This window comes from Phoca vitulina, unplaced genomic scaffold, assembly GCF_004348235.1.
Source record: "Phoca vitulina isolate PV1807 unplaced genomic scaffold, GSC_HSeal_1.0 scaffold28, whole genome shotgun sequence".
Taxonomy (NCBI): domain Eukaryota; kingdom Metazoa; phylum Chordata; class Mammalia; order Carnivora; family Phocidae; genus Phoca; species Phoca vitulina.
This window is the reverse complement of record NW_022589731.1, coordinates 21363813-21376332: the sequence shown is the minus strand read 5'-3', so window position 1 is coordinate 21376332 and position 12520 is coordinate 21363813. Positions and strand designations below refer to the sequence as shown.

General features: G+C 44.5%; 1 protein-coding gene across 2 annotated transcripts in view; it reads left to right on the top strand.

Moving 5' to 3' along the window:
- LOC116643982 (disintegrin and metalloproteinase domain-containing protein 12-like) overlaps window positions 1-12520 on the top strand; it is a 583570-nt gene that overhangs the window by 487952 nt on the left and 83098 nt on the right. For both annotated transcript variants that reach the window (XM_032423146.1, XM_032423141.1), the window contains 3 exons: window positions 746-817; window positions 5448-5617; window positions 8042-8126. In XM_032423146.1, coding sequence (XP_032279037.1) covers window positions 746-817; window positions 5448-5617; window positions 8042-8126 — 327 coding nt within the window. The remainder of the gene's footprint in view (window positions 1-745; window positions 818-5447; window positions 5618-8041; window positions 8127-12520) is intronic.

Below are 12520 nucleotides of genomic sequence, written 5' to 3'. Positions count from 1 at the left end.
CGATACGTCCCAACCCAAAATGAATCGGAGAATCCGGGCTGCGTGCGGAGACATAGCGGAAAGATCCTACCTTCTGAAATCTGCTTTGATGCTAGGTTAGTTTTCTCTTGAATTAGTTTCCAATTCCCTGTTTTTAGACGGTCTTCTCTGCATTCATTCCTTGCCTCCACTCCATGTTATGAATTAGGGGACTTTTTCTCGTGAACTCACCCGCCCGACACCTATGAATGAAACCAGCTTGACGGTTGCTCAGAAAACCGTTCCCATGCAGGAAGGTCAGATTAGAGAGGAGAAGGGGGGCTCATTAACGTTTCTCCCTTCTCTGCACTGTTTGACTTGGTGCCATGAGCTTCTATTACTTTTACTGTTTAATTTTTAGGAACATATATAAAGGAAATTTCTGAGGAAGTTAAAATCAAGTTGATGATATGAAAAATGGCTTTGGACTGCCTTCTCGTTGTCTGTTTTCTCTGCCAAAACATGTCACGGCCTCCATCATTTATGAGGCTGGAAAAATCACAGAAGTTACTGTCTTCTGAGCACTTGGCTTGAGCAAATTTCAGGGAGTTTCAGAAAGTCCCCAGACGGGGAAATTACTCGTCAGGATGGGAACTCGTTTCACTATAAACCATGGAGGGTCCCGGGTGGTTTGTGGAGCTCAAGACTTCACGTTTCCAGGAGCTGGGAAGATGAGATTTGATTGATATTCTTGCCATTATTAATGCTGACATTTAAAATTATTAAGTTTCAGAGGCAAGGAAAAGATCTGGAAAAAGTTAAGCAGCGATTAATAGAGATCGCTAATCACGTTGACAAGGTAAGTTCTTTTTCGGGTAATTAAATCACTCAAAGCATGTAAATGTTTAGAAACGAGGTGGAGGGAATGGAACACACCTCGTCTGACTTGGCAGGGAGACCAGGTTCTGGTGCTGGGCTGGAACGTGGACTTCCCCTTTCCTCCGAGCACAGAATTCCCGGTCTGGAGCAGCTCCGGGAGAGGCCAACCCACGCACGCTGTCTGGACTACGGTGGCCTTGGGCTACATCTCCCTCCAGGCTCTCTTCTGGCCAGAGTCCCAGTGTGAGGGCGTCTCAGTTTCCCCAGTTAGAGCCAGAACCCCAAGAGGATGCATCTGACCCTCTGGAGAATTCCCAAGGGTGCTTTTTCCCAGGTCTCCCTGGGTTGTGTCCACAGTCCCCCTGAGGGCAGGCTGTCATTTATAAGTGACACACAGGGGTCCACGGTCCTGAGACCCGGAAATTGGCTTTTGGTTCAATCAGCTGTTGGAAAATTGCTCACCAAGAATGAGGAGATTGGGAGCTCACCCTTGGCAAAGGTGATCCAGACCTGGAGGAAACCCCAGAAGTCTGGTCTAATCCCGGGAGTAGGAGCTCAGCGACACTCTTCACGCTACCTCTTCACAAGGAGAGGGTGAAGCTGTCGGAGCACCTGCCCACCCGTGCAGCATGCCTGCAGAACAGAGCTGTCAGGCTGTCTGGGGCTGAAGGCTCTCACACTTGCCTGCACGTCGGAGTCACCTGGAAGCTTTCAAAGGCATTGCTGCCCGGGTACCTTGGCAATCGGGGGGTTGTTAATAACTCGCACTGGTAATTAAAGAACCATATACCTCAGAAAAGACCTGACGGACTCCTTGGAGTTGGCCAGCCTGGCTGCTCTTGTGTTTCTGGCCAGGAGAGAGCTGAATTGCTGAGCACATATGTGGCCACCCCAAGCAGACCCTGAAGACCATGCTGGGGGTACCCAGGCTCCTCCAGATGCTCTGTGCATCCAAGTCTGCTAACTGATGATGAGCCCTGGGCTCTGGCAGGTGTTCAAAAGTTCAGCTTTGCCCCTCTCCAAGTGGGAGTGTCTCGGCCCCAAAACAATGACGGTTCCAGTGGCAACTTCCTCATTTGCAGAAATCTTGGCTCTCCTTGGCCATTCTAAATCAATAGCTGCTTGGCTGGCTGGGTTGGCCTGAAGGGAAGAGGGAGAAGGACATCCCAGACTGAAAGACCAGGAAGTCACTGAGTACAGAGGTGACATTCTGAAGCATCCAGGAAATTCCCCCTGTAAGTAAAACACGGAAAGCAGGCCTGCTGCTCATAGCTGGAGGCAAAGCCCGTGTCTAGGAACTAAGAGGCGCTCCCCAGGTCCTGATTCACCTGCAGGGCGGAGCAGCGGAGGTGTGTGATCACCCAAGCTTTGCCTCTTTAACCTTTCACCTCCCACCTGTCCCACTTCGTATCCATTAAGAAGTTAGCACCAGCGGCAGATTCGCTGGCGCAGACCCTGTGACCTACTTCTGGAAGGGCTCAGCTTCCATGCATTTAATTTCTTCGGGTGTTTTCCTGCTTGTGGGAGTCTTCTGTCCTCCTCTCCTGAGCTGGTTGCCTGAACGGTGCAAGTTCTCATGTCGGACCCCACCAGGTCTTCTCTTTGCTCCCACCCAGTTTTTTTTCAGATCCACTTCTTCCAGAAAGGCTTCCTTGAGCGCTCAGCACAGCACCCCGTGAACTTCCTGTCTGCACCCTTTCTTGGTACTTCACTCTGTTGGAGTGAACTGTCACAATGGCTCAGTGTCCCCAGCCTTGAGCCTCTTGCTGACCTCTGAGCATTTGGGAGCCGAGGGCAAGGGCATCCTAATCCTCGTTCTCGGTGCCAGTGCGAAGCCTAGCATACAATAGGAGCCCAGCAAATGCCTGCTGCCACTGTGTTCATGGGCGAATCGATGCCACGGCTCTCGGGCTGCACCCCCCATGTTCTGGGCTGCGTGGACAGACCGGCAGCTGCCAGGCTCCCGTCCAGCTTCTCTCTGGGCCTGGGGTCACAGCGGGTCCTCTTGGAAGGGAGTCTGAGCACTTGTGCAGGAGGGGCTGTGCTACTTAGTGGTTTAAGACCTGGGTGCTGGGGCCGGGCTGCCTACATCCGCATCCCAGCCACGCCAGTCATGCCTCGAGCGGTTGCCTGATCCCTCCACAGCTCAGCGTCCCTGAGGACAAAATGGGGATATTGCTAGTTCTCGGCCTCATTGGGCTGGGGTGCAGACTAACAGAGCCGCAGCCTGGAAAGTCCTCGGCCCCGTGCCTCGGGCGCAGGAGAGGCTCAGCGAGGGTCCGCTGTGGTTATTGTTATCAGCCGTCCGCAGCCTGGGAAGAAGGCCCCCAGCGGGCAGGACAGGGATTGTGTCTGATGACTCAGCCGGAGTAGGGGCCTGACCGGTGTTCAGTGGCCCCAGCTGGGAGCGGAAGGAGCGTGCGTCACATACCGACGTGTGAGGTCTGTTGTAAGGATGTGACCCGGGCGAGCTCATAGACAGAAATCATGACCCATCATCTCATGAAAAGCTCCTTGGTGGGCAAGCACCAAAGCCAGCTCTGAGAGACCGTGCTGTACGGACCTTAGTTACCCCTTCCAGAGAACCCTTGTCGGAGGCAAACTCAGGGTCCCCTTCACAGATGACAACGTGAAGCCCACATGGGGCATCTGGCTCTGAGGTTATGGCTTGGTGAGCTGGTGTGGACATCAGCACTGGAGCGCCAGCGTTTCTGCCTCCTGATCACCGTTACCTCTGTGCCTAATGCAGTGGGAAGTGTGGTCTCCCGGTCAAAGGGCAGCGGCCAGACATGGGCAGTCAGGGTTCCAGAAGAATCCAGGAACCTCATTCTGCCCGGGAAGCCTGGCCTGGGAGCTTGCAAGTCCATACGACAGACCGAGCAATTCTTGATTAAAAACAAGCCGTTGGGCAGCATTTAGGTCAGAGAATTGTCTCATTAACTTATTTTTTTTTTTTTAAGATTTTATTTATTTATTCATGAGAGACAGAGAGAGAGAGAGAGGCAGAGGGAGAAGCAGGCTCCCAAGGAGCAGGGAGCCCGATGCGGGACTCGATCCCAGGACGCTGGGATCATGACCTGAGCCAAAGGCAGACGCTTAACCATCTGAGCCACCCAGGCGCCCTGTCTCATTAACTTATTAATGTAATGCCTGTAATTGTTATCTGCTTGAAGCCCAGTGGGACCGCTGCAGCCAGCTTACGTTCTGGGATATAGTGTGCATTCCAGTCATACTCATGGGCTAACCTAATGCTCACCAGATACTGAGGGGAGATCAGTGGGGAAAGCAATGAGCCTGCCTCCTGTGGGTCAGGACGGGGGTCAGATGCTGAGACTTGGGGAGTGTGTTGCCCGCTAGCTCACCACATTGGAATGGCCCTTAACCATCCCATGAGGAGCCTCTGTGACTTTTATTACTTATTGGCCCAGATGCGTGTAGCATAAAAATGGGACCTGCTCACATCTGGAGCTTGACTTTGGCTGCCCCCATCAGCCACATCTTTCTCCTTGGCTACCTGGAGTATCAGAAAATGAGGACTTTCCCACTGCCCATTGTGTACCGCCTCACCCATCATGAGCACTGGAAGATTTTACAGCCAGCCAGGTGATCCCATGTCCTCACCCCCTGAGCCCTGAGCACAGAGCCACCTCCTTGTCATAATGCACATGGTGGGCAGCAGGGTAGTTGGAGGCAACGGGTAGTTCCTCCCTCTGCCCTGACCAATCATCTTGTCCCGGACTAGACCCTCCCTTCGCCATTAGAAGAGCTGCTCTTCCTACCTCTGCCCCAGGATGATCTGCTTGTGGAGAAAGGGTTGTAGGTTGAAGCCAGGAGTATATAAAGATAGGAGACAGAATGGCAGTGAGATGATGCTTTGGTGGTATACCTGAAGCTTGATTTCACAAGCCTATAAAAGAGGAGCTTCCTTTAGAAGATCCTTCCCATGATGCCGCTGGTGAGCTAACTTCTGGCTGTGAGGAAAGTGCTTATTAAAGTTCCAGAAGAAGGGTTCTGCGTATGCCTTTATTATTCTGAAAGATATTGATTTGTGCATTTAATTAAATCCTTCTAGGTTGATTATGAGGGACGGAACGTGATAGCGTCAGCCAAGTCTGAGTCTTTGCTGAAAAATTAATACAAATTCATTTTCAGTAACTCATAGGTAGAACATTTTGCTTTAAAGGAACAAATTATTGTCCTTGGCAGAGTGTCTGAAAGATCCTAATTCCCTCATTGTTTTTCCTGCAGTAGTTATTAACTGGCAGTCTTTGGGTATAATGTAACTACTTTAGAGATAGTACACATCTATATGCACATTTTAAATCACCAGTGAACCATGTGAAATGTGTGCTTCCCTACAAATAAGGGCAGACATCAAAAAGCCTATTAACTTCGGCGTCTAACCATTCAACAACAATGGAAACCCAGTTAACACATCACTTTGCATCAGACACTGCAAATATTTCTTAAATTCTAATGCCACAGGAACAAGGGAGCACAGAGATATTTTTCTCACCTGTGTCAGTGAAGTCCAAAACATGCAAATATGTTCTACTCTGCATTTTAAGCTCTCATGAATGTGATCCCCAGAGGGTGCCTGTCTTCGTCAGTTTTACAGACCACTGAACATTCGCATAGTGCTGGTGGGCGTGGAGGTGTGGAATGACATCGACAAATGCTCTATAAGTCAGGACCCGTTCACAAGCCTCCATGAATTTCTGGACTGGAGAAAGATGAAGCTTCTACCTCGCAAATCACATGACAATGCCCAGCTTATCAGGTATGGGGGTTCATTGTCTCTCCTTTGCTTAAAGAAAGAGCGACCTCAGCAGCCCCCTCTACTCTTAGCTTCACCTGGCAGTCCCCAAAGCTGCACACCTCTCTGCAGACCACACTGACTTGTACAGGGGTGTTTCCCAGCCCACATCAGTGGGGAACACGCCATCCTGACCAAACTGGGGGTCTATTGGGAAAGTCTCCCTTTGAACCCCCGAGGAAACCTATTCCTCTAAGAGATGTCTTATTTTCTTTTTCCATCACCTGAACGTTTTCCTCTGTGCAAATTTTTCTAGTCTTTGTCTTGATACAAAATTGTCCTGAGTAGGCTATTGAAAAAAAAAGCTCATTTTCTTTCACTATTAGTGAAAAATGTTTATGCAAGATGTGAAGATGATGCATTAGGATGATTATTGCCAGATGCCTGGAGAAAGGAAATGTTCATCCCTCCTCCTGTTTCGCTGGGACTCTGGTTTTCTAGATCAGAGGACCCTAGCAGTCTGCATTCTTTCAATCAGTGTGTATTGAGCACCAGTCAGGAAGCAAGTATGTTTTAGGTGCTTTGAATATAACGATGGCCAGCACTCTAAACCTCCCCGCTCTCGGGAGTCCCCGGTCCTCCGGGAGAAGGCAATAATCGCACTGTGTCTTGAAGATAATAAAATGAGGGAAAGCACGGCTATAACATAATATACTGGGAAGATACTCAAACACCTTTATATTTAAAAGAAAAAAATTCTTATCATAATCTAAATTGGTAAGGAGTAGATTTTTCCCAAGTGACAAACTTTTTATTAAGACCCTTAAACAGTTTATGCTATTATTCTTATGTTCTCATGTAGCTCATTTCACTGAATTGAAACATTCGGGATCAGAGACTTTTTTCTTTGGAAAATTATATCTAGTTTCTTGAAAATGCATAGAAAGGTGGGGCACGCCTTGGTGGCTCAGTCATCTGCTGTTGGCTCAGGCCATGATCTCAGGGTCCTAGAATGGAGCCCCGCTCCCTGCTCAGCAGAGAGTCTGCTTCTCTATCCCCCTCTGCCCCTCCCCCTGTTTGTGTATGTGCTCTCTCTATCAAATAAATAAATAAAATCTTTTAAAAAATTATAGAAAGTTAAAAACCATTCTAACCCCATCCTCACTTTAGAAAATGTCTACATTTGAACTAAGGCTGTTGGCATTCCCTGATAATTTACTTTAGCCATTTTCACAGGGTTGTTTGGTTTTTTTTCCCACCTTGGATATTTGGGGTTGCCTCATATTTTATGCATTGATTAATCCTGAACTACTTAAAGTACACTTTAGATATTTTGAGTCAGAGTATTTTGTTTTATTTTTTTTTCCCAAATGGAGTCTGTCCAACTTGAACATCTGGAAATAAATTAGCCTCTTATGTAACTTTATATATGTATATAATTATATCTGTTAAAATGGTCTCTATAGATGTAAATATAAAATCTGTAACCCCAACTACTATACATATGAGTACGACAGGATGGGATGGATGGATGGACATATATATACACATATGTAGACAGATAAGGGTTTATATATACTTACTCCCTTTTGTTAAGTTGAACACTGTCAAAATAACTAACTTTTCAAACAGCATATATATAATCTAGGTATGTACATGGCCAAGATAACATGAGTAAATCATTTAAAGGAGATTCCCTTAAAGGAGATTCAACAAATACGAACAATGTTTAATTTTTAATGCATGAGGGTCCAATTTACAGCACTTGCTTTAAACAGGGCTTCACGTCATTAGACTCATTGATCAGGTTAAGAATCCACATAGGGGAGAGCCTGCCCCTAAGCCACAACATCCCCTACTGGAACCTTCCTCCCGGGGTGCAGAGGCTTCCTCCTGGGTGGGTGCTTATCCTGCACTGGTTCCAGAGGGTCAGTCATTTTTCTGCCGGTTTCATTTTTGCCAGCTACGTTAGCAAGACACTTGAAAGAGTTTGGGTTTCTGGCCTAATTGTAAATTTACACAGGAAAACAAAATTCAGCTACAATAGAAAGTCTAGTAAACCACCACGTGCATTTCATTTAGTTACCAGTGATTCTCTGTGACTCTTCCCAGCACTTCCATCAGCAGATGTTTCAAAGGAGCAGCACCCTCCAATCCGTAGGAAATAGGCAGGATACAACTCATAAGTACAAAGGTCATGACTGGTCATGGTCTGAGTCTTGCAAACAAAAATCTGAAAGGATTATGGGACCACGATGCAAAATACATTTGAGAGGAACTAAGGACACAAATCACCTGTAAACACACCCCATGTGGCTCTCTTCATTTTTGCATGGACCCTTGCTCTTCTTGTTGGAATGCAAGAATGGCCAAAAGAATTTCAAATGTTAGGAAATGTCCTCATTCTATATTAACTTAAGAAAGTTGTTTTTTTTTTTAATTTCCCAGTGGGGTTTATTTCCAAGGGACCACCATTGGCATGGCACCAATCATGAGCATGTGCACCGCAGAGCAGTCGGGAGGGATCGTCATGGTAAGTCAAGGGCACCAAGTTGCTGATAGCAATGTTCCACCCATTTCCCTGCATTTCTCCAGACAGCTCTACTTTTATCGGACTTTGTAAAATTAGGCCATTTTCTTTCATGCTTCTTATACGTAATTCTACCTTTCTCTAGCTCTATTTATGGTCTTCTATATCCCATAATATATTAGGGACTGTTTATAAAAAAACCACATCAAGTCGTACACAGGTAAGGTGAGTGTGTAAAAATAACTCAGTGGAAGCCTGTCTGCCCCTTTTATGGAGAAAAAGTTTCAACTGGGATTTTGATCAAAGCATTCCAATCCAGGATCCACCCCCCCAGCATTGAGATGAACCAGGGCACTGGGGTTGCCCCTCATCAGTCAGTTTCTTAGATGGACTGTGGTCTCACCAAACATTACTACCAGAATGATTTTCTGATGGTTCTGTCTCCAGGCCCAACAGCCAAAAATCTTAGGTTTTTGACTATTTACCACTGCAGATGCTTGATCTACTTCCTAGCTGGTGTCCAGTTTGTCTTCATAATAACGTTAATCTTGGAAGGCAGATACCTAGGTTTATTGCTTCATAAGGATAATTCTGTCATTTTGGGGCTCTACATGTTTATAAAGGGAACAAAAGTGGAAGAATATTTGGGACTTGTTTCTTATGAAGTTAAGAGGGAAATAGCTTTGATACACTGCCCAACAGGGGACTCCTGCTCCATTCCATCAGTTAATTAAAGAAAAGGTTTCACCTCATGCTGGCACCGTCCCTGCTCTGAAAATGCAGTGTCCCCTTTGCACCAGCCCTCAGACAAGGAGTATTCTCAGAGACTACTCTGACATCTCCATTAAACAAACAGAACGTTGCCCTTCTAGGAAACCATGATTTCCTCCACATTTTTTTTCAAACAGAACATTTCTGAATACCCCATTGTATTAAGGAGCAAAAGGAGTAACATTCTGCTGACTATTATTTTCCTTCCACATAGTGCCCGACCTAATCTTCTTAGTGAATATACACAACAAATGTTTTCCTCTTCTCCGATAAGTGTTGGTAATTCATATAAACATGCACTAAACATACAAGCTGAAGTAGCCATGTGGGAGGATAGCACCCACTCTGGATTTCTGGCTTGAACGAGCTAGCCTCTGGTTTTCTTTGGACCTATGAGCCCTGTATGTGATCCCCACTATGAAAGTCATTGGAAAGATTGGTTTTTGTTGGTGCCAGGTTAATTTCAAGTCAGATCCCAACTGTGTTTTTACAGAGCAGCCTGTAAAATTTGAAGAGGGAATAATTTTCTGTTTCATGGTTCCATGGTCAGTTGCTACGGACTTTGCCACTTAAAATGGGTGTAAATATTTTTTAGAGCCGAAACTAAATTCCTTATAACTGTGGCAGGTTCTTCTGTTTGGAGTGTTTAAACATTTTTATAACCATTCTGATCATAGTAAGTGGCTTTCTTCAGCTTGTGTCCCTCATTCCGTTTCCATACAAGCACTTGATCAAGATTCCTTCTTTAAAAGTATACAGAAAAGCCTATTTTTTTAAATGGATGAAGACAAATGTGGGAAAACAAGCAAATATGTGTACTGCAGTGGTAATCAAGTCAAGACCAAAGTCAATCAACAGGAAATATGTTTGACCAACTTGGCAGCAGTTAGGCACATCCTTTGTTTACTCCACATAAGAGGGAAGCATCAAGTAGGACAGAAGTCTACAGCCCCTTTAATTCTATAAAATGCATGAGATAAATGAGATCCATCTCTTGACCAGACCTAAAACTTCTAGATGAACTTTCTCCTATTATGTCTCTAAAATTAAATTCACGGTTGTTCCATGTGACCATGCCCCCATTCAAGGACTCACAAGTCTAGGAGGAAGGAAAGCATGTAGCAAGGAAGCAGGAATCCAATCAAATTGAAAAGATGAGTTCCTCTACTGGTTCTCTGTTTTTTTATGATGGAGCAAATCTTTGCTTTAGCAACTTAAAGCCATGCCCTTGTATCTAACTGGACTAGAACAGCCTTGGTTTGGGGATTATGCCATAAATAAAGAAATAGGGTTTTTTTTTTTTCTTATTACAAATGTAAACTGTTGATCAGGGTCTCTTGTGAGATAGTCTGTTCATAATCACTTATCCGTGAAGAATGTAAAACAACTTGGCAATTAAAAACAAACCCAAGATATTCAGTGATACAAAAGAATCAAATAAAGAATAATTTTTAAAGGACGAAGTCCTTGAATTTTGTGCCAAAATATGCTAAATTCAGCCCTCCACATTCTTAGGTTGGCTACATTCTCTTTGCCAACCTGTGTTATTCTTGAGAATTGATTTCCTGAAACAAATTTGTGAAGCTTCCTACAACAGGAAACTGTAAAATCTAAGCAAAGTAATTTATTAGGAATTTCATCTATTCTAAGAATACCTTGGTCCCTTGATGTGCTGTTCCCTTCTGAGACTCAGGGCTAGGGAGAGAGGCAGCTACAGCTATAACGAGCAACAGCCTATATAATCTTTCATGCTCATGCCTTTAGAAGAGGCCCCACAAAGATTATCTGAGTCAGGAATGATGCTTTCTCCAAAACCCAGTGTCACTGTTTCCTGGAAGTTTCTTGGAAAACCTCTTATCTCTTTCCTGGGTAGCGCAAAGCAGTATTTGAATAAAGTACCTTCATTGCTCTGTGGTGGGCAGGCCTTTTCAGAAACGCCACCAATGGTCACAACTCTATGGTCAACTAATCTTTGACAAAGCAGGAAAGAATATCCAGTGGAAAAAAAGACAGTCTCTTCAACAAATGGTGTTGGGAAAACTGGACAGCAATATGCAGAAGAATGAAACTGGACCCTTTCTTACACCATACACAGAAATGAATTCAAAATGGGTGAAAAACCTAAATGTGAGATAGGAAACCATCAAAATCCTAGAGAACACAGACAGCAACCGCTGTGACCTTGGCCATAGCAATGTCTTACTTGACACATCTCCAGGGGCAAGGGAAACAAAAGCAAAAATGAACTATTGGGACTTCATCAAGATGAAAAGCTTCGGCACAGTGAAGGAAACTATCAACAAAACTAAAAGGCAACCTAGATATTTGCAAATGACATATCGGATAAAGGGCTAGTATCCAAAATCTGTTAAGAACTTATCAAACTCAACACCCCAAAAATAAATAATCCAGTTAAGAAATGGGCAGAAGACATGAACAGACATTTTTCCAAAGAAGACATACAGATGGCCAACAGACACATGAAAAAAAATGCTCAGCATCACTCATCATCAGGAAAATACAAATCAAAACCACAATGAGATACCACCTCACACTGGTCAGAATGGCTAAAATGAACAACACCGGAAACAACAGATGTTGGTAAGGATGTGGAGAAAGGGGAACCCTCTTATACTGTTGGTGGGAATGCAAACTGGTGCAGCCACTCTGGGAAACGGTATGGAGGTTCCTCAAGAAGTTGAAAGTAGAGCTACCCTACAACCTAGCAATTCACTACTAGGTATTTATCCAAAGGATACAAAAATAGTGATTCGAAGGGGCACGTGCACCCCAATGTTTATAGCAGCACTATCAACAATAGCCAAATTATGGGAAAAGCCCAAATGTCCATCAACTGATGAACAGAAAAAGGAGTGATAGGAATACTACTCAGCCATCAAAAAGAATGAAATCTTGCCATTTGCAATAACATGGATGGAACTAGAGGGTATTATGCTAAGTGAAATAAATCAGTCAGAGGAAGACAAATACCATATGATTTCACTTATATGTGGAACTTAGGAAACAAAACAGATGAACAAAGGAGAAAAGAAAGAAAAATAAAATAAGGTCAAAATAGAGACTCTTAACTATAGAGAACAAACTGAGGATTGCTGGAGGGGAGGTGGGTGGGGAGAAGGGCTAAATGGGTGATGGGCATTAAGGAGGGCACTTGATGTAATGAGCACTGGGTGTTATATGTAAGTGATGAATCACTAAATTCTACTCCTGAAACAAACAAAAAAAATGGGCATAATTTCTGCAAATCCCATTTAATAATTAACTAATTTTAGTTTATTAAAATTAAGTAACAATACTTTAATAATTAGTATTTAATAATTTAGTAATACTATTTTAAGTAACAATAATCTCTAGTATCTATTCATCTAAACCATCCATGCACTTCATTAAATTAGGCGTGGCCACGCAATGCTCGCTGAATGGAGAGACCATCTTCCAAAACCCATCAAAGAGTTGAGCAAACCCCCAGCACCAACAGTCAGAGAATCAGGGTACTTCTACCCATCTCCAAAATCTACTTGACAAAACAAGGAGCCAGCAAGAGTGAGCCATAACTGGATTACAATCCTAATTCACTGAGTCTTCAAACAGATTACTCAATGTGG